The 25,242-nt window shown below is 36.7% G+C and overlaps 1 protein-coding gene across 6 annotated transcripts in view; it reads right to left on the reverse strand.

Moving 5' to 3' along the window:
• VPS13B (vacuolar protein sorting 13 homolog B) overlaps positions 1 to 25,242 on the reverse strand; it is a 477,114-nt gene that overhangs the window by 83,514 nt on the left and 368,358 nt on the right. For 5 of the 6 annotated variants that reach the window (XM_056333224.1, XM_056333225.1, XM_056333222.1 and 2 more), the window contains 3 exons: positions 24,927 to 25,064; positions 13,192 to 13,599; positions 790 to 989 (listed from right to left, as the gene is read on the reverse strand). In XM_056333224.1, the coding sequence (XP_056189199.1) occupies positions 790 to 989; positions 13,192 to 13,599; positions 24,927 to 25,064 (746 nt within the window). Of the gene's footprint in view, positions 1 to 789; positions 990 to 13,191; positions 13,600 to 22,037; positions 22,715 to 24,926; positions 25,065 to 25,242 lie in introns of those variants that run through there. The other variant, XM_056333228.1, reaches the window with a different exon arrangement.

The raw sequence follows: 25,242 nt of genomic DNA on the forward strand, positions 1-25,242 counted from the left end.
ATTATTCAATTAGCCCTATTCCCAGCACTGTGGTTTTAAGAAATTTGAATGCAGATTCTGAGAAAAGACCTAATGACATGACTGTGTCAAAATTTCCTTTCTGTGTTTTATATGCTTGATTTATATATTTATTTTATAACATTTGGTGTGAATAGATACTACAATAAAAATAATTAAAACAAGACATATTTTAAAGCCCACTTGTTTAAGCCCCACAGAATCTATTTTTCATTTCAAGAACTCCCGTGCTTCTTGGACTGGATTCAAGTTGTGGGCACTTTCAAGAAGGAGACGATAGCATGGAAAACTGAATATTAATTGCTACAAACAACAGTTTATAATTACTCTCCTGAGAAACTGGTGTAAGTTTAAAAAGAAAGGATATGTATTTCTTAAAGCTACCCCTAGACATTACAGACACATAGCTCATGGACAGACAAACACACACATATCAGAACAGGGTCCTAGATATCAAGTGTTAGTAAATTGATCCCGTAGTTTGAAGGGAACACACACGTACAGCTACAATACATGGCTTAAGCAGTATTTAAAAAAAAAAAAACAAAACGCTGTACATAATTTTTCAATCAACAGCTTCACATGAAAGAATAGATACTTATTTTAAAAGGTAAAATAAAACCCACTGAAAACAAACAAGCAGAAAACCCTAACCCAATGAACTGCTGTAGGCTGCAAAGCTCTACAGGTTTTCATGCAAATTTATTTATGAAATCTCAATTATCCGGCCAGTCCAGCTCAATAGCAGAACCATCAGCAACTTATACAGACCTGCAGCAGTCCTCCTCTCAAATCGATGTATATTTTTGGAATAGATTGCTCTGGGCCAGGATCACCACTGTGCTTACACCACTTGGCTTCCACATTAACAGAGCAGCAAAAAGGGCCCATCAGAGATCTGGCTCTTTCTTTGAGACTTGTTTTAAGTAGGAAATCTTTTATGTCAAGGACAAAAGATGATCCATGGATTCCTGAAAAGAGAGAGGCAATTAATCCCACGGGTGGGCATTCTCCCAACATTTATGTGCTTATTTCCTGAATTCACTTTACCATGAGCCTGGGAATCTCTGCCCTCCTGAATTCACTTTACCATGAGCCTGGGAATCTCTGCCCACAAGCAATTGCTCACACAAGTAGCATCACTGACTCAACTCTCATGAAAATACTTATGCGGACAATTGCTCTCCTCTCCAAGCAAGAGCATCGTGGTTGGGCCACAAGACTTGTGATTTGTTTTTTTTTACCTTGCTCTTCCGACGCTGTTGAGCACAGTTTATAGTGTTGCAGTTACGAAGCAGGTATGTCTCATGCATATGCCTTACAAAAAACTATTTGCCAAAAAATTATGACTTTTTACATGTGTGAGTATTTTAAGGTTTATGAGAAGAGACATTTTTCATTAAACCATGAAATCTTTTTCAAAAGAGTGTATTAAGAACAAGAACAGCTGCTTCGCTTGATTATATTTTAAACTGATAAGAAATAGGTATTTTGAACGATTCTCTCTGCTTTTGTTCAGGTTAGTTATTATAAAATACTGCCTTGCTAGACTTTAGAGTGCTTAGCTGGAGAATAAGGGCAATGTTTGAATTCAAATAATTCAAAACAATTACTGTAACTCAAAATACGTAACGTCTGTTTACCAAAAAAACAGTTTAATCCAAACTTTTCATGTCACAACCATTTGCACTTCACACAGCTTTATAAAACATAAAAATGATAATGGCAGGTTAGATTTATGACAGAACTTACATACTCTCATTAAAGATGCAAACATTTTTAGGAAAGAAACACCATCTAGAAATGTCACATCTCTTGTGAATTTAACTTACTGCAAATCACTGTTTAATAACACAAACCATACTTAATATCACTGTATTCCTTTTGTATATTTACATTAAAAATACTGTATCAGAGACTGGGTTAAGTTTTTTTTTCTCTTCTGGTGCTCATACCTGGACTCAACTCTCTGAATACTGGATGTCATTTTCTAATCAAACTTTGTATTTGCAAAAGGCAAAAAATTAAAAACCACCTAAGGCTTACACACAGATGTCTCAAGGTACAGTTCCATTTTATATTTTCATACCTTTGCTTGTAGAAAAATCCCACAAAACCACAACACGCTGTTCTGAATACATGCATTAAAACTTCTCCCATGAACCTCTTCTAGAATCCAGAAAGAAGCCTGTCTGCATCCTGGGAGTTAAGATTTCATAATACTGAGAAATATTTTATAAATGGAAGAATTTTTTTTTTTTTTTTTTTTTTAAATCCAGCTTCTACTAGGAAGGTGGGCTAACAGTCCCCATAGCAGTAACGGCATTGAACCCAGATCAAGTAGGAGCCACAAACAAGAATCTCTCCCTTGAGCAGTCTGGAGTTCAGTCAGAATGATCAAGGGCTCGAGCAAACAAACCTTTGCCTCGTGCCAACCAAAAGGTCTGTTGTTACCAATTGGGAAAGGGGTTTTAGCTCTGGATTGTTTAGGCTGGCTTCTGAACCTCTGGATTATTTAAGCTGGCTTCTGACCCTCTGGATCTAGTCTCATGTGGAACAGGTTTATAGGACAGAAACTATTCAGTGTTTTTTCGACACTGAACTTCAGTGATAATCAAGAAAACTAACGTCAACACACCCTGACGCCCCTCCTTTTGGTCCTGGTTCACTCGATTCTGTAAACTGTGGAATGAAGCAGCTTCACATACAGCCTTACACCAAGAAAAAGAGGTGGTTTTACAGGAAGGGCTCACCCTCATCCCGCTATGCTCAGTCTAGTTATTTTAAGAGGCACTACATGGAATATCTGGAAATTCAATTTTTTTATACTCTACATGCAATTTTGATTATAAAGAGGAGAAATTTTTGGTAGCTATTGCACAATTCTGCAATATACAGAAATGTTCTATAGTTTTATTGGAACATGTGCCAAGTTGCAGAAATAACAAAAGGGAAAAAGGAATGCCAGAATACAAGTGATTTTATTTATGTTTTCTTTCACTGGGATTACACTTGGAAGGATTATGCTTCGCAGTCTTTTCCTGTTGTCATCTCAACTCCAGAAAGTACAAAGAAAACACAATATTCAGTGGCTTAGAAACAGAAGTGAGCATTCCGCACATAATACTGCTGGTTCAAAATTAGCAGCGCCTTTCTCAAATGCCATGTAAAAAATGAGAAATGAAGACACATTTAATAATAAGAAAGTGTTGGTAAATTTTAAATAAATGAAATAATACAGGACACATCCATGGATTGTGTCCCACAAATACCAGGAAAAGCTCAGGGACTCAATAAGAGATTCTTGCTTTCTCGCTGCAACCCAGATTGCTCTTGTATATGCAAGAATGACACCCTCGTCCCTCTTGGATAAAGAGATTCTCAGAAAACATTAAGCTCTTAACAAAAAAAAAAATAATAACGCAGAGTGCATTCAGACAAACTTGCACAAAATGATGCCTTGAGGAACCTTAAGGAAAACAAATGAAGAACAAGTATGCGTAAACCCTAAAAACCAATAGTGAATGAAAAGATCTCTGGGCTTGAGGAAAGCTTTAACGGGGTACCATTACTATGGAAATCCTAAAAGGATGACAATAGAAAAGAAATAATCTCACATCATAAGGGAAGGGAGTAAAGAAGTACCAGTATGCACTAGAAGTGAGCTTATTTTAAGATTGCTAAATGCCATACTAATAAAGTGTATGCTCAGTTAGTGAAGCTGCTTTCCTATGGCTAAAGCAATTAATTATCTCAGAAAGGTAAAGATGCAAAATAATTCTCCTGTTTTTCTCCCTCCCACACACTATTTTCAGTCAGTCCTTTCACACATCTCTCACAAACTTCTATTGTAGAATTCTAACTTCAGTTTAAACAGATTAAATCAAAGTCTCCATTTGAAGTGAACTTGAGATGGCACCGCACAGAGGTAATATATCTTCATAAACGATTGTTGTGGTATGTAGAAGTTAATTTGTTCTGTTTGGATTATTGCTCATGAACACCAACACGCTTTGCAATGCGTGCAATAATTTACTTCTAGGAACAAATAGTTTCAAGACTTTTAAAATACTCGTCCAAGAGACTAATAAATATGAAGCACTTGCTTTGGACAGTGTTTAAAAAATGCTGCTAGCCCTCCATTGTCAGACTCCACCCAGACCCACAATAGCACCGCAACGTGCTGCCACACTAACTGAGCAAAATACAACTTACACCAGGCTTCTGGATGCCATTGGAAGGATCACTTTTATGATGACATATACTCAAAAGGAATATCCAGGTATTGTTATATGGTTGGGAATAACACAGGAGCGTTTAGAAAAAAAGCTAGTACTTGCTTAGTAACGTCAAGAAATGAACTTGTTCAGAAATCAGATGAAGATCATTACAACAGAATACTGAAGAAAATTTACTAAAAGACAACATTTACTTTGATATTCTAACATCTTTCTTTTTTACTCAGTAGAGACGATTCATGCTAACATTTACGAAGACAACTCATAGAACCCGAGTACCCTAATTTAGCTATAAATACAGATATTTAAGGGTTTGTATATAACTATAACATAGCTATATTAGCATTTACCAATACTAGGAGGCTCCGTGTGTGTTAAACTTCAGTGTGCATAAATCCATTTATATGTGTAGGAGAAAAAAAGAGTTGGCCCATTTTAACAGATGCAGAAAATACATTAAAAGAAACCTTGCTTTACAGTAACAATCACTTAGTGTTTAGGCAAAACAGGTGTTAAGAAAGAGTTCTGTTATTTTTCCTGGTTCACAGACAAAGGGAGAGACAATGTTTTGACATTAACTATGGACTTTCTGTTTTCAAAAACATTTTAATACTGATATTTGAATCAACTCCAAATGAAACAAGTAAAAATGTAGCAGGAGTTTTTTTTTCCTTCTGTTACGCTCTGTGCGTTTGCTCTTCCTTAGATAGCTGCAAATCCTGTTTGGTTCATTGCACTGTCACCTAATACAACATAGAGCACAATTTTAATTGGCAAACTTCTACATGGGAAAAGAGTTGTAAGAAAATGGAAACACATGTATTATAATAAATATTGCAAATAGCAGTGGACTGTACTTGAGCTATCTTTTGAAAAACCTCTTGGAAGCTAGTAGCTTTGCTACAACTTGTAGTGCTAGGAAGAAAACTTTTCCTGAGTGTGGGGCAGCTCAGAAGCAAGACTGTGTCCCAGAGCACAGAGGCTGCCACGCTGGTTTTAACTGGGCAAGATGCACATGAGTGATGCAGTCTTCCCTGACCGCAGCAGCTGGCAGACTGCATTCCCACCCAGAGGGTCACGGTGCGCTCTGAAGGAAGAAGTCCAGGCTCTCCCATGGGCCCTCTGAGCCTGGGCGGCAGAGATACAATCTGGCTGCTGAAAGTTAATTGGCAAGTGGTTTTCCTTACTACCTTCTGCTTTAATGCCACACGTTACTAAGGTGATAATCTGTGATATTTGCTTCTGAGCATTCACTTTTCATATTTGCAACTTCAGCAGCTGGCCTGAAGTTGCCAAAGATACCAAGACAGCTTTGAATACATAAATATATTATATCTAACATATTGACAGAATTATCTACATTACTTTTTCCTCTTAAGAGAACTTCAGATTCATCATGTAATGAGTAGTTATTCTACAGTTACACTGCTCTGTTGACAGGTACCCTTTACAAAGCAGCTTCTGAGAAGAAAGGGTAACAAAGCTATGAAAATAATTACAGGGGAAACTCTGCAGCTAATTTAAAAGTCAGCCAATTTATTCAAGTCTGGAAACAGCAGTAGCAAACAAATGTTGAGACATAGTAAAGGACAATTTTCCAGGAGAGACTTAGTTAACAATCCGCTGACTGCACTGGATTTCTCATTAGTGTCGAGTTGAATCTTATGATAGTTCATTCTCCCCACGAGAACAATATTTACACATTATCAATTAACTATTCTTTGGTGAAAGAGAGTTTTTCAGCATTACATGGGGACACATGTGGGCTCTGTAAAAACATGAGATGTGTAACACACGGTAAACAGAAAGTAATGATCTTAAACAGGCCAAACCCTTGAATTCGTCACTAATAAATGTCCCCATGCATTCAGCAGTCCTGGCTGCTGGGAGCCTGTTTTCTTCAAGTACTTCAAACACTAAAATCCAGGAACATTTATTATTTTAATCCATTACAGGCAGTGCTTGATTTAACTTTATTGGTTGTGGTGGTGGTAGTAGTTATAGTGGGGGTAAAGCTATGTTCTTTTACACATCATTTCAAAAGGGCTTAATTATATTTTATAGCTCAGGCCAGGAATCCTGCTTGTTTTGTGTCTAACAAGGTTCAAACGGAGTTCAGGTCAGTGATGAATCAGAAGAGAAGTCAAAGATGGTTATCTATTTGAAATGAGCTCATCTCCCTTAAAGAAAAACTGGGCAGGTACATCATGTTCATTACACTACTGCATACTAAATAGCTGAAAAATCTCAATTCACTTGCTGATTTAGTAATTTTGGATTTTGTGATACCTGATCAGGGAGAGCATATTAAAGTTAAGATGTAAAGGGATTTTCATTTTTGGTCAAGGCTGTCTTTGGTATACAATAATTTAGAACATATTTGTAAAGCTCTGTATTGCTCTACCTTATCTTAATTAAGTGGAAAAAATGCATAATGGAAAACAACAAAAGTAGCGTTCATTTTTTCATCCATGAGTTCAGCTTTCAAAACAGAGTGCTATATTCATGTGAGTAATACTTGTATTACTTGTATCTTGTAATTCTTGTATCATAGATGTAATTCTTGTATCATAGACACTTTAATTCTAGATATAAGCGGTTTTTAGAAAAGTCACTAAACATTCCTACTCCAGCTTTATAGATGGGCATGGGGAGGTTCTTCAATTTAAAAACAATCTATGTATTTCACATCTTAATTTTAGGTGGTTGGTTGAAAACTTTGGTTTCTTTTCAGGAGATAGCCAGGACCTAGAACTGTCACTGATTTATAAAGTTGTAATACTTAGCACTACTAAATCAGACAGTGAACAGTTGCACAGTAAACGAAGCATTACAAAATAGTGGATGCCTCTCAAAATGTAGCCCTATATAACTGCCACAAGGTTGAACTAGAATTACAGTGTTAGCGTCTTGCTCCTCTGCTCTGTGCTTGATTCGCTGGATTTCAACTGCTTTAATAAACGAGTCCATGAACCAGAGGGTAACTGCTCTTTATAAATAAACCATCCTGAAGATAGTGCCTGGCAGAACCTGAGCTCTTTGAGCCTCTGTAACCCAGTGAATTATGCTTGTGGAAGTCCAAGGACTGACAGATATACCCAGGCCACACAAACCAGACAGGTTTCCCTACACTCCTGGGATGTGGTTCCCCAGGGTTAAGGCTAGGCCAGGTCCAGGCTCCTATGTCTCTATCTTCCCTTCTCTTCAATCCTTCCTCCCCATCTCTCCTTTACATACTTCTCCGAATTCTCTTTGTGCCAGCACGGTCACTGCAGTGTACCTGTCCAGTGAGCCAGCTGAAGGAGATGATCTTGCTGGGAACTTTTCTTTCCTGTTGGGTTAGTTTTTCAGACAGATCAGTGCCCTGACTCAACTCAATGAACAGCTGCCTGAGTAACAGAGCTAACACAAGGCAGAGTGTGGAAATGTGTGGCCACAGTAACCTAAACTTCCTATGGAATTGCACCTTTTGTTTGGGCAGCAAGCTGGTGATCTCCCCCCCCCCCCCCAATTTTTGTCATGAAAAAAGAAGAGATCTGTTGCCAGTATGTAAACAATTTAAATAACTTAAGGAACTGATCCTTAAGACTGGGCAATAATGCCTGATCTCTGTGTTCTGTACCTCAACACAGCAAAACGTAGACTGAACTGGAGGGATTGCACAAAACCATAAAATGTACAAAGAAAACTTTCAGCTTTCACTGTTCTTTGTATTTTCTCATGAATGTAAATACCCTATAGAATTGACTACCATGAAAATGCTCTAACACCTACTACTGCCACATAAAGCATTGGGACCCACAAAACAAAAGAAAAATATCTGAAAAACCCACACAATTACTTTCACAATTAAAGTTTAGCAGATTACAAAACCAACCATATATTTGTTCTGAATCAAATTTCATTTGGAGTCTACCTTTTAAAGTTGAGTTATTTAAACTATAAATGCAGTTCTACAAACCTAGCGCACAATGTAATCAACCTACAACTAACTTTTTGTTTTCTCCCCCGCCCGTGAGTTAAGGTGCTAGTTCATCAGTAGCAATTCTGAACCCTGTTACAAAGTATCAGTAGGGAATCTAACCAGGATTAATAGTGGTACTCAGTCCTGGGATTAGGTGGTGTCTTGTTTCATGGATTTTAGGCCATCTGTTCTTCCCTCCTACATTATACTCCTGCAGAACTATAAACGCACCTCCACCTCAGGGACTATAGAAAGGAATTAGAATTCTTCTGCTTTTCATTATCACAAGATTCAGTAACTCATTTCACTGTCAGGATAATCCCCTTTTACTCTTTCTTTTGCGCTTGCAGGGTATGCCAAAATGACAAATAAAATCCCAGATGTTAGAGACCTGATGAGGTCTCCACCTTTTCTTGAGTGTTGGGTTTAAGCTACTTGGGACATGGTGTCAAATCTGACAGCACCCCGATGCCCACACCCAATATTCATTAAGGTTTGTTAGTGATTTGTATAGCTGTCTACAAGCTACACTTCCACCTCAATCCTCAGTGGCCATTTAAATATTTAGTTTGTCCTCTGGCTTTTACTGACAAAGAATTAATTTCCTATTGTTCAAGTGTTGGAAAGAGTTTATATTTCTTTCTAAAAGTAACAAAGGTCTTCTGGGTGTTGTAAATGGCTTGTTACTGCTGCATATTATTTTAGGTAGTCATATCTAATTCAATGTTTTATTTCCCCATGGGCTAACTTGCCTATCTGCAGCATCCAAAGGCTATGACAACGCCTTAGCAGAGTTTCCTCGAGAGGGTCAGTTAACTCCAGAATGAAATTTGGTCTTTGCTCCACACCAATTAATAGCTGAATTTAATTTTGAATACTTCTGTAAAGTATGTAATTTCTTTCAGGTTTAGTAAAAATACTTGTGATTATCATACACTCAACAAGTGTTTATTCCCCCCCCCTTATTTATATGCTAAAGTAATCATCTCTGCATGTAGGACAAAGGGCTGGGGAATTCTGTCTATGATCTTTGGAATATTTTATGTCCCTAACTCCCTCAGTTCAGACACTGAACTGCAAGACTTCCCTCCTGTGTCCAGCCAGACCAAAATAAGGCTGCACCGAGAGGCTACAGGCTTCTTGCTGTCTTTCACTCTGGGGAGGGTACAGTCCTCAACTTCTCTCATTTATCTGCTCTTTTGGCAGGTAGGTAGTGCTAATTTCAACACCAAGCCTAAATTAATTGAAAGCCATATGTTTAGAATTGCATTCTATTTCCTAGTATTTCTTGCTAAAAATTATTTCAGCTTTAATAGCATGTGACTGTTCTAGAGCAAGCTACATAGCTCAAGTGTGATAGCAAGCAGTCTAAAATCTGGGTACATGGCACTCGGGAGCTCTAACCACTTTGTAGAAGATGCCACATCCTTTACAGGATGAAAATCACTGAACCAGGTCTAACGATAGTTCTTGAAGTTGGGGTTTTTGGCAACAGTACAAATAAGCTGCCAAAAATGAACTAGATGTTTGTTATCGGCTTGTATGAAATGGGTACAAGTTTTAACTTGTAACTCTAAGTCACAAAATATAAAACAAATACAGATAACCATTTTATTTAACATCAGTATGACTTGAACTCCTACCCTTAAGGGTATCTGAAAAACTATACTGGTAGCCTTTTCTAAAGTAAAATGAATATCATCTTTTTTTGGAAAGGGATTTTGTTTTGGTTTGCTTTTTGCCAATATACTGCACCACATTCTACAACAGTATTACTTTACTAAAACCCAAATACTCGGGATTTCACCAGGAGTATGGAGGAGAATGTAAGTATTCTAGCAGAAATAGTAACCATGTTGTTATAAGTAACTGTTGTATTAAAACATGAAAAATGTCCAAAAAATTAAGTCCCTTGACACACTAAAGGTTTGGGGTTGTATAACAGTGCAGCAGGATATGTAGAAATGGAGGTGTTTTAATTTGATCCAACTGCAATGAGAGTGTTCAACACTTACAATTTATTTCATTAGAAGTGAAATAATTCAACTAATTAGCCCTTCTGTTTTTTAGAAGCTACATCTTCTACTTTCATGAGAAATTAAGACAAAAAGTTAAAACTGAAGGCCTTTAGTTTTCATGGTTAAATAGAAAGACTAGAGGGAAAACTGATAATTAAAAAAAATGTTATATGGCAATCTTCTGTCTTGATTTCAGCAAAAAAAAATAATAATCAAAGCATTACACAAGGTCACACACTTTTGTTTTCCCCCTATAAGCAAGGAAAAATGCCGACAATACATTCTTGTGAGTTTTTTTTTGCTAAATAATTCCTAGCAAATAGGATTCCTTACAAACCAACTTCATCTCCTACGTTAAAACTCATCTGGAAAAGGGGTCGTTTACAGTGTTTATAAAACACTGCCACATAAAATGTGTAAAAAAACATATTTCACTAAAAATAGCTTGCGTAAGTATGGGATTAGAGTAGTTTCTACTGCTATAATTGTTCCTTTGTAGTTTTTTCCATGATGTTTCTGAACAGCGTTTTTAACTATGTTTATTAAAGTCAGCACATAAAAAAGGATCAAAGAGAAAGCTAGTGAGAACCAAAGAAACCCCAAGCGTATTGTGTTGTCTCACTGGGGAGTTATGCAGATTCAAGTAAACAAGTGCAAATTGTTGAGGTTTTAATGAAAATTTTCTACAATTATTGTATCTGAAGTCATTCTATATAATAACATCTGTACAGCAGATGGCCATACTGTACAAAAGGCAAGTAATGCTCCTTTTTCTTCCTCTGTTTTAACAGTACATCTGAGATGACTACTTTTGTCATTGTGCTTAGTTTGGTTCAGCAAATAATTTGTAAAATGCAGCTGTTGCAGATGGTCACAATAGTTATTTGACTGTAAAATCAAAGACACAGTGAAGTATTTGGGTATTAGTTTCATTCTGTAAAAAAAATATCTGACATTAACCCTGTTCAGCTCAAAAGGTATATCTATAAAGCCTTTTGTAAAAAGAAAATTAGCGAAGAACTGACATTTAAATACTCCTTGCTCAAAAGACACAACTACTACACTTTTTTCCAATTGAGTTAGCTTGCATAATTTCTTTACAATAATAAACCAAATCTAGTTAGTAACTGTGGTATTCTTCTGAAGTATTTTTAACACAAAATTATAACACCATTTCCCTCTCACTGAGTAATTTATCTTCGTTCCTGAAGGTATATTTTCCATTTTGGTTTCTATTAGCACTTTCATTTCAAATTATTAATTTTAGATAAAAGTTCAAACTATTTATTAAATGAATTTTTGCCAGTTTCAATCAGTTTTGTGGAAGTGTGTCTAAAACAATTTAGTGCATTGTCACAGTAACATGCAAAACCTCATGCACATGTATTTTTCTTATTATAAAGCAAAGGTAAGGCAACTTTAACTGGAAAAAAATGTGAAAAGTGTGTTGATGTCTGTTTATTGTTTGGTTATTAAAGTTTTTCATACAGAATAACTAATTACCATTTTCATTAGATTCAGCATCAGTGTTGCTTTACTTAACAATGCTTGCCAGACAACAAATGTACTGAAGATTCATGTACAGCTTGTGACATGAAAAATAGTTTGGCTTCCTCAGACTGCCAGAAGAACTAAGAAACAGAACTCTGTAGCAGAACATTTCTGAGGCTTAACGTGCAAGGCAAGGTACATTCTCTTTCTGGGAGGATGAAAAACTCCAGGATAAGTGATATGCACTGCTGACTTTGCCAAATTGCTTTATAGTACAGTGACAGAACAGGCTCAAGCTTTGATATATCAGAGCTTGCTGGAGACACTATAATGTACCATGAGACAGATAATGTACAAATGATAGAGGGGAAGTGATGGAAGGAAAGAGGATTATTACACAGAAAGAAACCTAGAACTATTTAAAGGACATTAGAAAAGGCCTTTTCCTCAGTTGCAGTGCTTTCTGTGCTAGGCTTGTGATCTGATTGGAAAAGTTCCTGCCTGTGCTGTTGTTTATTTATGGATAAATCAAGAGTTTCAGGCTCCAGCACTTCCATACACTTTCATGTCCTATGAACCTTACATTTTTCATTTTTAACTTTTAAAACAATAAAGAAGCCATGAAACTTGCTGGCCTAAGGATAAATATTTCTGATGAAAAAGAAATAAATCACCACCTCGCTTGGCCTACAACTTGTTCCTCTCAGCTAAAGACCATTTTGCCTCACAAGATACTCTGCCAACTACCTACATCTGGCTCATATCCATATCATATAAATGTACCATCTTATTAATGTTATTAAAAGACTAATACAACAATTTCCAAAGACACTTAAAATTGTCTTTATTTTAATGAGTCTCTGGTATCCTGTTAATTATACCCAAGCTGTGAAGTTTCCTTGCAGTTCTGCAGTAATGAGGCTGGAGCACCCGTTTTCCCTGGGTGACTCTCAGCTGTGCAGAGGAAGCATGTAAAAATTTAAAACTTCACAAGCCTGGAGGAGAATAGTGATATGACTCAATAGTTACATAGCAGCATATGTCAGGGCTCTGAACAATTATTTCTGGTTTGGTTTTTTTTTTTTTTAACAGAAGTATAGGGTCCTAACAAGAAAATGTAGTTAGAGAGTGAAAACTGTCAAAATCTTGCCCTTTGAAGTATGTGCTGAATTATCAGAATACCTGAATAGTGGTTCTGGTAACCACTATTCCAGCCAGAATTCCATCAATAAATTAGTAATTACAAGCTAGGGGATATTAACTACAAAATTAAGTACTCTTTGGTGCTGCCTTACTGCAAGGGAAACTCAGGTAATGCAGTCCACTAGGTATTTGCTATTTTCTGTTGTAGATTTATTAAGTTAGCCAGAGGAGTTCCCTTCAGCGGCCCATGCTTTAAAATGGTTACTAGACCACCACTTGAACAAGTCAGTAGCACTTCCAACTTGGAAAAAACTCTTACCTGCACTTTTATGTCCACTTCTAATATTCAGGCTCCCAGTGAGGTTTGATAAAGAGACTAACAAACAAGGTTTACTGGGATGTGGGATGGTTTCCATCAAAATAACCACTTGAACAGTGTGAATGGAAATCTTCTGGAAGCAGGAAAGGGCCTGCCACAAATTTTCTTGTACTGAAGCCTTTTGCACAGCATTGGTGTGTGCAGCAGGTAGGAAATCCTTTGTACTGGAGTGCTTGGTTATTGAAGTGACATCCTCATCTGGAATAATGCCAGCTGGTGGAGCAGCCTCCTTCCTGGGCTCATCATCATTTGTGGTTACAATTTGCTTAAAAAACTGGTTTATTTGATCAAGTCTGACAAAACTGAGATTTGCTTTTAAAGGTTTTGATATGTCCACATTTATGTCAGCTGTAGGAGGGAATCAGAGAAAGAAGTATGAGAAGCTATAGTGCAATTATTCAAGCAAAGTAAAAATATTAGAAATTTAGTGGAGATAACATTATTCCTATCATGTTTAATTAAAAGAATAGAATCAATGGTAAAAAATCACGAAACTGTTTTTAGGAATAAATCTGAACCAAAACATCATGAAAAGTACTAGAAGCAATTTTCACTATATACAGTTTTAAAGCAAGAAACATGTCACAACATGAATCTTATTTCCCTGTTTCTTCCCAGGGATTACCACAGCTAACTGAAAGACACACACATTATTTGAGTGTGTAGGAGGGAAAATACATTAGTCCTTTTGTGTCAGAATGAAAATACACTTCACATTCTCTTGAGTTTTACATCCAATAGATCTATTTGACTAAAATCCAAAGACAACAGTGAACATTTTCAACACATTTAAATGAGTGAATAACATGTATATTTTGTTGTTTCCTATACACACCTAATGTGCAGTATTCTTCCATGCATTTTCAAGATGAAATGTAAAATAAAAAGCAAATATAAAAACAGAGATATGTTTAGATTTCTTTGTTTTCCAGGAAGATTGGAATAACCTAATATTTTAAAAATGTTCTTTGTCTCCTTAGTGAAGGATTTTGGTACTTCCCAGACTACTAAATTCTCACAGAATTTTTAGAAATCACAACTAATATGAAAAACATTGACAATAGTGATATTTTAGTAGCTGAGAAGTTGCAATTACCAAGATTATTTCACAGATAGGAAGCAGGATTTTATGATGCCTGAAACTCATTTCTGTGCTGCTATCTGCCTTTTTATCAGTACATTATACTTCATTACAGAAATCTAGCTTTAACTTAGGTTTTTAACATGTTTCATTTCAGATTCAGCTTTCATCCAGTAATGAGACAGCTACCCTGGGCACAGGGAAAAGCCTGCTTTTCACTTTGCTGTTTCATTCCCACAGCCTCACCCTCAAGAACCAAAAAATGAGTAAAATTTTGTGCATTTATCTAAACTAGATTATACGTTCAGAGAAAACAGCACTACTTAGTTTCAAGTTTCATTATAGATATAGGAAATACTGTTAACGGTTTTACACAGATTAATGACTATTTCATCAAAATTAGGACCTAGTTTCAACTTGTCCAGGATCACGCTCTACTTTTAATGCTGATGGAAACTAATGAGCTTGTCTTCCACTCTTTAGGTAAATTACAAGTTTTAACAACAATGGTAAAGGGCTGCAGGAGCAGAGCTTTAGAGCTGCTCTTAAGCATAGGTTTATACTGACTTTAGAGAGTCCCAAGCACATGACAAAGCACTTTTATGACCCTCCCAAAATATCTGGGGGTTCTAAATTTACCTTAGGTGCTTTAGTATCTGAATAGATAATTCTCTGATTTATAAACTAGCAATTTTTCTGCAAAGAAAAATTTATTAATGGCCATGTAAGATTTTTTATAGCTGAATAAAAAACACCCAAACTTAGCCACTGCTAACTAAGATTTAAGACTGAAAAACTATTTTAATTGTAACTTACAATTTTAATCAATGGTTTTCTGAAAATACTTTCTCTTGTGTTAAAGCCTTCTATGCTGAAACTGTGGCAAAACACTAGCTAACACATGACCTAGTGGAAAGGCATGTATCAAAGCTAGGAAGCTGGACGTTACAAAAAAGCAAGATTTTTAGGCACCCAAACTCACACATGATCAACTTGGAAGATTTTTCAAAATACTTGTGTACTGATATTTTTAATTAAAACCAAGGGAAGAAAAATGTCATAACACTTTGGAAAATCTCTCCAACCTTCTTGGCACTAAAGAACACCCCAAGAGTCGCCTGCCTTTTTGCACACACCCTTGGTTCTCTCCTCCATTTGAATGGAAAAAGGAGACTTACGAAGAAAGTAGAGACCCATGTGACATTACAATATTAATTTACTTACGATACTCAAATGGAAAGGAGTGTTATTCTAATAAGTTTTTTAAAAAACCCCAAAACAACAAAAACCCAATCGAACAAACCAAGCAGCATTTTTAAAATGATCCAAGTCTGAAATCCAACTTGCACTAGGATTTGGGTTTCTGAACCATTTAGGCACTTTCAAATCAAGTCCCTTATCAACTTAATTTTCTCCATTAACAATGTAGTAATAAAGGAGTAAAACAGAAGATATGTGCTTGGCTTTGCTACATAATTAAGTCTGTAAGTTAATAAATGAGGAAAGGACCCTTATTGCTTGGTGTGACAGCTTTCACAGCTAACTGCTTTGCCAAAAGCACATTTTATTGCCAACACTTTCCTACGGTAGTATAGCCCAGAAGAGGAAAAAACCCACAACCCAAGAACTACTTAGACATAAGTTGATAGAACAGGTGGAAAGCTAAAGCCAGAGAATAAACTGATTGAGAAAGATTTAAAAGGAGATGAATTCAAGAGCAATAGTTCTCTCTTGGGCTTCCTCAGGCCAGGGCAGAGAAGACACAGGCTGCTGGTGAAGCTCAGTGGTGGAACATGCACAACACCTGGGGTGCTGGGCATGTGTTTTATCACTGCTGTTAGTCACTTGTTTTCACAACCACCATACTCATCTAAGAGAGCAATAAAAAAAATGGACGCTAGGACACCAGAGAAATGCAAATGAACTCCCTGTTTTCTGTTTGGAAACAACACATGTCACACAGAAAATGTTGTCATGACTGATAGCTTGACAAAGGCTTGTATTAAGTTATTATTATCCAGTGAATCAGCTCTGACCAAAGGTGGTGGCAGCCAGAAGCATAATTGCAGAGAATGTAATTCTGGAACCTTCACTGCAAATATTTTAACCATCTCATAATGACATAGGCTATTTTTACAACTGGGGAAAGATTATATAAGGAAATTCTTTGGCATTTTAAGTAAAATGTTCAAAAAATAAAAATCCAATTGAGCAATCAATATTTTTAGTCTTTGTCCCGTTTTACAATTTATACATAGCACTGTAAAAGAAACTTCAACATTTCTTCAAGAAAAACATATTTAAGTGATGGACAAACAGTGAAAACTGATGAAATATGAAGACCTATACATAGCAGCTGGTGAAAATAGATGTTCAGCAGCTTCTTCAGTCACTCAAAATGGGCTAAAAAGAGATGTTTCAATGTAAACGGTCACCTAGATGCAGCTGAAATAAAATTTCCAGCGTGCAAAATCCAAGGGAGACAGTCTTTTTAGATGATTTTAAACACCTTGGGAAGCAAATCACGCAGCACTGTGCAGATTCTGTACCGGTAGGAAAGCACTGGTTCCTATAATACAAACTCCTCTTTGAATTGTCCAAAATTACCTCGGAATCATGACAGAGAAAAAGGTAGCTCAAAGCTGCCTTTAACTTCTCAATTACACTGACAATTACATTGTCGATACTCTCTCTCCTTTGGCTGCTAGTGCCTTGCTACCACAATTATACCCCAATGCTTTCTTTAGATTAAAGGCATAGTAGCAATAACTTATTTTGCCAGGTGTTATCTATTTCCAGCAAATAAATAGTAAAGAAATTACTGTGTTTGTAAATAGATTTCATTCAAGTGAGTTATTTCTGATTGTGTTTATATCAGACTGAACTAGACAGTATTAGAGCAGTATTTTTTTTATTACAGTGTAGCATTTGAGTGCAGAATTTAACTTGTTCTTTCTCTCTCTCAATTTCTTCACTATGTCTCTTTAGATTACCCATTAAATCCATGTCTGTCAATTATTAGTTTCTAATTGCCCTTCACAACTTTCTGAACAGCTACTAGGAAACAGAATGATGAAATGACTATTGAGTTAAAAGGTGATTAGATAAATATAAATAAATTACACTTATTATATGCTCACACCACACCAGGAGATGACTTAAGAGTGGAAGGGAAAGAATCACATTGCAATAATGAAATCAGAGAGGGAATTCGGGTCCCAGAGGCGATTCTACGGAGTTTATGTTAATGTACACCTTGTGGGGGACCAAAAATCAACTGGAATAGTTTCCTGAAAACCGTTTCCAGCTATTTTCTCATTTAAAAAGTTCCAACTTCACTTGACCCATTAGTCATCATATTACTTACATTTATTATGTATTTTGAAATCTATTACAAAAAACCCAATGGATTCAATATGGCCTGTTTGAACAAAATCATAACATCTATAAAAGAAAACCTATGAGCAGCACTCTGAAACTTCTGTCTGAAACAATTTCTTTCTTTGTCATTTTATTACTTTGAGCTTCAGATAGAAAATTTCAGGGTTATGTGTATTTTACCCTTGTTCTCCATAACATTCAGATTTGTACTGTGAAGATATAATTTTATGCTGTGAACTTCGGATAATGATATTATTCAAAAGGACTTTTTATTTGGTGGGCTAAGGAAGAATAAGCAACGCAAAAATAACAAAGTTCCTAGCAAGTTGCTTTAGGTCAATCCCAGCTCTTACTGAAGTCAGTGGGCTTATTCTAATATATGCCATAACTTAATGTACACCAGGTTATTATTTCCATGACTAATAAACTACCACAGTATACTCCTAATCTGAAAAACCAGAAAGTAAACTCCATGAAAATTATTTATAAGCTTTATTTATATGACTGGGATCTTTTCACAGACTATGAGAAAAGTTAAGAAAAATATGGCATCTTCCAAGAATGTGTTCCCTTCTCATACCCCTCATTCTGCAGTGAAACTTTTATTTTTTATAGCTAATATAGAAATACCAGGTCTTTCTCCTTCAGCGTGGACATGGGTCTCATTCTCCTCTACCCCAAGAAGGCGGTAAAATATTAAACTTCTTAATAAATAGTACTGTCATAGAAGAAACTACTGTTTGCCCTAAACTCTTAGGAGGATTGAATTTCCTAGTCCTAAACAGGAGAGGAGCAGACAACAGGCAGGAAACATTTCACCACCAGTAATATTCTTTCTCTGGGAGCCACCCATCCTGATGTAGGGAGTTTAAACAGAGGAAATCTGAGGAAAGTAAAGGTAATCTTGAGCCCTGATTCTGATTTGGAGTCAGGGTGGCCCTTCAGTAACAGAGAAATGGCTGAATTGCAAAAATTAAATTTATAAAAATAGGGAAGAGAGAGACATGTAAAGAAAAGACTAGCTGTACTGTTCTCAATTGTCCCTGGTCAGGCATCAAAAGAGAGACAAATTAAAAGAAATTGAAAAGCAAGAAGAATCCAAATGAATTGTTTTTATCCTCTAATTCATCATTCCCAATTTGGATCAAGGGAAAAGAAAGGAGAAACTTGAGACAAGGCTTCAGAGGCCATCTGCAGTCCATCTTTTATTCTGCTTCTGTGAGACAGATGCCAATTAGTCTGGAAGAGGCTGGTAGTCACTGCTCAGTATTTCTACCTACTGCTGTCTGTGTGCTGCAGCTCTACAGAAGCAGCTCTCTAAGGCCAATATGGCAAACTACAGCCTTCAGGGAGCTTAATCAACCTGAGCCATACAGGGTGTTCCCCAGCAATAACAACTCCTACTTCCATGACCTAGTATGTCACTGACATTATGGAAAGGTGACACTAAGACATTAACAGCTCTAGCTAGCCAGTGCCTGAGTTTCAGATCTCAGACAAGGGTCAGAGTGATGTCATTCTATTCATTTTTAAAAATTGTCACAATTGAACCAAAATAAATTGTTGTAGGTCAAGACGACCAAAGATACCATGAATAAATGATGGCGGGTTACTGCTGTTCATAGGATGTTGACTAAAATTAAGCAATTGTGCAACTACCAAATAACCTACAGAAAGGTGTCAAGAGTTGGGTGGTAAGGCCAAAAACTATAACGGGGACATTGGGAGCCACGACCATGAAAAGAAAACACTCATTAAGGGAAATGTTAACTCTCTCAAAGAGCCAGGGAAGTTGAAGCACAATATGGTGGCATGAAACAAATTTTTCCAGATCATGGAGCACGTTTGTGGAAAAGAAAAGAACCCATAAATACTAACTCTCTATGATGTGCTTAGCTGCTGAATAATACATATACATTAAGACATAAATGGGGGGGGGGGGGGGGTAAGAGGATTTCAGAAAATAGAGTGAATGTGTGAGGTAAGTTTTAAAAGAATGCTGCTGCACTGGAAAAGATACCAAGAAAATATTTCCCAACTTATCCATGTGGCTTTGGTGTGCAGTTTTAATTTTCAGTACTTAGCCATCTAAGAAACTAAATTTAAAATAGGTGTTGTAGACACTGCTTTCAGAAAAGTACTTTGATAATTTTATGCATTATTACACTGGTATTACAGACAATAGATGTGTCAAAACCAAAGCAATACCTACAGGCTGGTACACCTGTTTGGAATATTTCTCTTTGCCTTCTTAATCAAATAAATATCATTTCATGGCTACAGTGTCAGTGCTTTAAAAACTTGTTTGTAAAAGAGCAAAGGGAAAAAAAACCTACTAGAAAGCTCAAAAGTTTTGCAAATGACCCAGAGTTAATTAGAAAAGTCTGCACCCTGGCTAGTTCCCCTTCTCACGTGTCAGCTCTCATTAAATCAAAAAATTCTCATTTCAAAGTTAACAAACACCATGGTTAACAAAACTGTTAAACTGGGATCAAGTGGGCACATTCCTAGGTTTATATATGATGTCATGCTAAGCAGCCCACAGCTGAACTTGCAAGCAGTATGAATGATTTTTCAATATATTAAGTATCTGATCTAATGCTAATTTTCTCTCTATAGGCTAACTGTGCTGGGAACAGGTGGCCCTGCTTTCAATTACGGAGGGCTAACATGCCAGTGTGAGGCCTGGATTAGTTCACCTTCTCACAGGGAATTTGCCTCGGTTGGGAATGGATTTATTATGGCTTCACACATGGAATGGAGCTCATGTCAGCTGAGGGCAGTGATACATCATATGATTCAAATTAACCTGCTGTGGACTGTTCCGCAGGGCTGATATTGTGTATTAAAATGACGACATTTTTAAAACAGCTTGAAAGAAACCAGGATTGCTGAAGTGCAATGGTTCCAATTTGTTCCAACTAATCTATCACCTGCTGGAGATATTATTCTAGTGGGTTTCTGGTAGCTGCTATTTTCCAGGCTTCTCCATACCACTGACCTTGCTAATGGATACAGTTGTTGCCTCTGCAAACAGGGGGGAAAAAAAGCCAGAGAGAGTACCATGGTGCGGTTTTGTTTGTTGCTTTTTAACCATAAACCTAGCTCCAGTGCCATGCCCCTCGTGGTGTCCAAACTGTGCCACAGAGGGACTGGCAGGAAAGAGCAATCCCCCAGGTCACCCAGGTCTCACTTCATCTTTCAGTGGGACACGGCATTTCTTTGTTTGTCTGCATAGTTTCTTCTGTAGAAAGGATTTCAAAAGGCAAAGCAAGTATCAAGGACTGCAGCTGTTTTACACCTAGCCTAATGTCTTCCCAAGAAACTGCTGGGGGAAGAGGACTTTGGCATAAACCATCTATATTTTGCATGTATGAGTATTTTAAGGCAATTTGTATGAAGCTGTACTTCACAAACATGTTTTGTATCATTTGCATGCAGAAAGAATACATCAAAAAGGCAGCTTTTATAGCTAAGAAAGCATAGTTGTATTAAAAAAAATCCAAAGAAAGGACTAGAGGGTAAAGAGAATAGATTTTCAAACACTATTAAAACAAGATGGTCATATTTGTTCCTCACCTAATGAATAATATCTAATACTGAAGCAATAAATAGTTCTTTTACATGTATTAGACGAGAATTAGATGTACAATCCAGAAACAGACTGATTATAAAAGAGAAAGGGTCATGTAAACTGATGTAGATGGAATTTAAAAAATTTTAAATAATTAGTTACTGTAGAAAGAGAAAGAATAGTCCTTTAATACATTGTGGGGTTAAAGTTGAGGTCTGTTCCCACAGGCCTGATGATGAATGCTTATTTCTCCTAGGATCCTATTACCTTAAATCTGGAAGAAATGTCATTTTTCTTTAGTTGCCAAAAATGTACAAAATAATCAACTCATGCGGCAAGAAGTGCATTAATGTATCCTGTTATTCTCATTTAATTAGTGGTTTCCAAGTTTAGCTACTTGCTGTAGTTTTTTGATCTCCAAGCTAATATGGACTGACAACCTGGTTTCCTGTGTGGTGAAACCATATGATTTTTCTGTGGAACACTATCTACTTATCTACTTCAGCTGACAAACGATTTACAAGGAGTACCAGTTTTATCTAACACAGCAAACACTTGGAACCACTTGCAGATTTTTTCTTTTAACTGCTTGCATAGTAGTTTGCATCATACAGAAGATAGGCGTTTGATAGTTATATTTGAAATTTAACCTCAGCACACTAACAATGTATTTTGCAAGAAAAATGACATTACAATTAAACCACTGAACTTTAAACACTCATAATCTATACAGAAAGCCACATAGTTAACCCAGCTGCTACATCCAGACTTTTGTCTGCATAGGCACAGCTTCTAAAAATGTGCTGACTCTTTCAAACAGCATATCAGCTGTACCCAACAAGCATTTTAATAATTTACTTATTGCAGTTATAAAACACAGATACATAAATGAATATGAAAACGCACAGTATGCCTTAGAAAACATACCACTTAGCAGCAGCGTTATTTGCCAAATGTTCACCCAAAAAGTGTAGGCCCTCGAGGCCTGCAACATAAGCATACTTCAGCAGTGCCTTTATTTATTCAATTTATTAATTGTGATGTCTTCCATCACAAATATTGTTTGTCTGGTGACCTCACAAGAACTTCCCGGAGTTTTGCTCAGGTTCTCATCCTCAATGAACAACTGCCAACTTAGTCAGGATCTGGTGGTGTAGGCACTTTCTCCAGGCCTGCTGATGGCCAAGCTACCTCATTCTGGAAGCAGCTGTGGTTAGAAGACTTTCCCCCCCGGGAGAGTTAGTAACTTATTTTCCAGTAGCCTGCTGAGGAGCTGTCAAGCTTTCATAATGCTTTGTATGTGCCATTCTGATGCAATCATATGCGGAAAGTGCCTTCCATTACTCATCCAATGAAACCTCCAACCACCAAGGAAGGCTTCTTGGTAAAGGTTAGTTCATTTGAAGAGGATCTCACAGTGGCAACACCTAAGGTTAGAAAAATCTGCAATGGAATCCAGAGCTGTTTTGTTATATTATGCCAGCAAAACACTTCGTTAAAATTCAGAGTAATTACTGTTGAGTCATGTGTAATGGTAGTTCCAATTAGCAGCCAAAAGGTGATAAAAAAGCCCAATGCCATTTGGCTAAGAAGAGATCCTGCAGGAAATCTCTGAAGTTTGATATGCTTCGTGAAAATAAACAGACTGGTTTATGATGCATTAATTTATTGGGTTTTAGATCCCTATTTAGTCATATATCATGGAGGGATTTAACATCGATTCAAGATCTGACTGAATTGTTGAGAATGAAGTAGACACTTAGACTACTTGTGAATATATACTTTGCAATTTATACCAGCTTCCACGTCTGCTAGTTTAGTTAGAAGTCTGTCCTACTGGCAGGAGAGCATCAGGGAAAAACCTTCAGCTGTGTAATAAATTAAATATAAAGGCTGCGCCAAGAAACTACATTGAGAATCTTCAGAAAAGGGGAATGCACAGACAAAGGGTCTGGCAATATGGGAATCTGCCAGATGTGGGGAGAGAGAACACAAAAGAATTGGGAGAGGGGGTGTGTGTGTGTATGTGTGTAAGGGTAAAGGAAAACCAATCTGGGAGCAGTAACGGAAAGGCCACTGATAGCAGGTGTTTCTACACCTCCTGTGCTGGTCACGATTAGAATGAAAATCCAATATTATCAATTAATCCTTTAGTCCAAATGGCAGTAGAACATGCAGTAGGTCTGAAGGTTCAAAGTCCTATTAACAAAGCCAAACAGGGATCAATATACAAAAGTTTTGCATTGTCAGGTGGTTTTAAAATCTTCTCTTAAAATAATGCTAAGGCAGCACAGAAAACAAAAAGAGGGGTAGTGATGAGGTTGTTCATGTACTTTATTCTTTCCTCGAGACTCCTGCCTGCCTACCTGCAAAAAATGGATTTTCAAGTTATGTAATTGAAGTATTTATAGTCAGCAGGTAAATATGTATGTCTTATTCTCTGGTTTTTCAATTTGCTGTCCTGTGGACTGATACGCAGAAGTGATTACTGCTTCACCCAAAACCAATATTAACTGTCTCCAACATTTAAATTTCTGTATTTTAAGCACCACCGAAAATTAAATGGTGAGTTTTAAATTGGTAACCTTAATATAATAAGAAAATCCTCAATTTCTGTGCCTCAGTTCCCTTCTGTGAAAAGGCAAGGGCATACTATTCCATCACCCATGGGAGGGTTGTACAGGTAAATTAGTATTTCTGTAGTGCTTAAATCTTAAAGCAGTAAGCAACGCAGAGGAAATATGGAATTCTGCTGTAGAGGCAGGTTTAGATAGTGTGCTGTAAGACTGTATGAATAGGGAAACACAGTACTGAAGAGTTACTCACTAAATGACTGATAACAGCTCATTCTGCATGCTGACTGAAGTAAGGATACTGGGGGGGGAAGTTACACAATTCAATGAATTATAAAAAATATGCAGAAACAAAATGAATTGCGATGGCACAGGTAAATGTGAATGTATTTTCTAACTTTTAATATAACTTCAATTATATTCTATGTAGTAATGTAGTTATAGATACAGAATTCACAAAATAGAGAATGGATGACATTTCAATTTGCAGGAGTTTCTGACACTCTAGGAGTGAAACTTCAAGTCACATTATTTTAAGTAAATGCTAATACACATTCATACTACACCACTTACATTTTGTGGTAATTAAAGAAACAGAATAACACTATTTGTTAAATTTTACAGTATCAGCACTTTAGATGATAGGAATTTGCAATGCCAGGTATCCAGATGCCAAAGAACTCATAGGAATGTGGCTTACAAAAATGTTCAGAAACATTTTAAAAGCCAACTTTTATAAAGATAACTAATAAAATTTCAGTTGTTCTAGGGCTAGAAGCAGGTAGGTTTCATTCCACTGGAAATGTGCCAACTTCAGCTCTCCTGAGCAGTAAAATTTCTAAATTTACCTTGGGAAGAGAATAAATACTTAGACCTTAAACCTATGACTGGTCCATGACTGACCATTCCTCAACTTTGACTTCAATTCAGGGTAATTGCTGGAGGAAAATTTCACATTCATTAGCAAAGAATGCAACATTTTTCTTATTATCTAACGTGTGTGTCTATGTGTGCATATCTACAAATAGATTACATTAGAAAATACAGATTGAAGTGCAATGCTTACCTGGTCCATTAAGGAAGTCTTTAATTTGCACAGTGATAAAAGGAGGTGGAATACCACTTTTAGCATCTACCTCTCCTGCTACTGTCTGCAACCAGATCTTGCAATAATCCAGAGCTTCTGGTAGAGTCTTCCCAGGATCTATAGGTGATAATGATCATAGTCATTAATTATATTCCAGGAATTTGATACATAGACAATTGATTAAAGAGTATTTAAAAGTTTAAATTGTAACACAGTAAATAATATTCCTAATAGAGCTGTTACACATAACATTTGTGCCTATAGACAGATGCATGTGTATAACTATGCATGCATA

Source organism: Falco biarmicus, chromosome 3, assembly GCF_023638135.1.
Source record: "Falco biarmicus isolate bFalBia1 chromosome 3, bFalBia1.pri, whole genome shotgun sequence".
In the NCBI taxonomy this organism is placed as follows: Eukaryota; Metazoa; Chordata; class Aves; order Falconiformes; family Falconidae; genus Falco; species Falco biarmicus.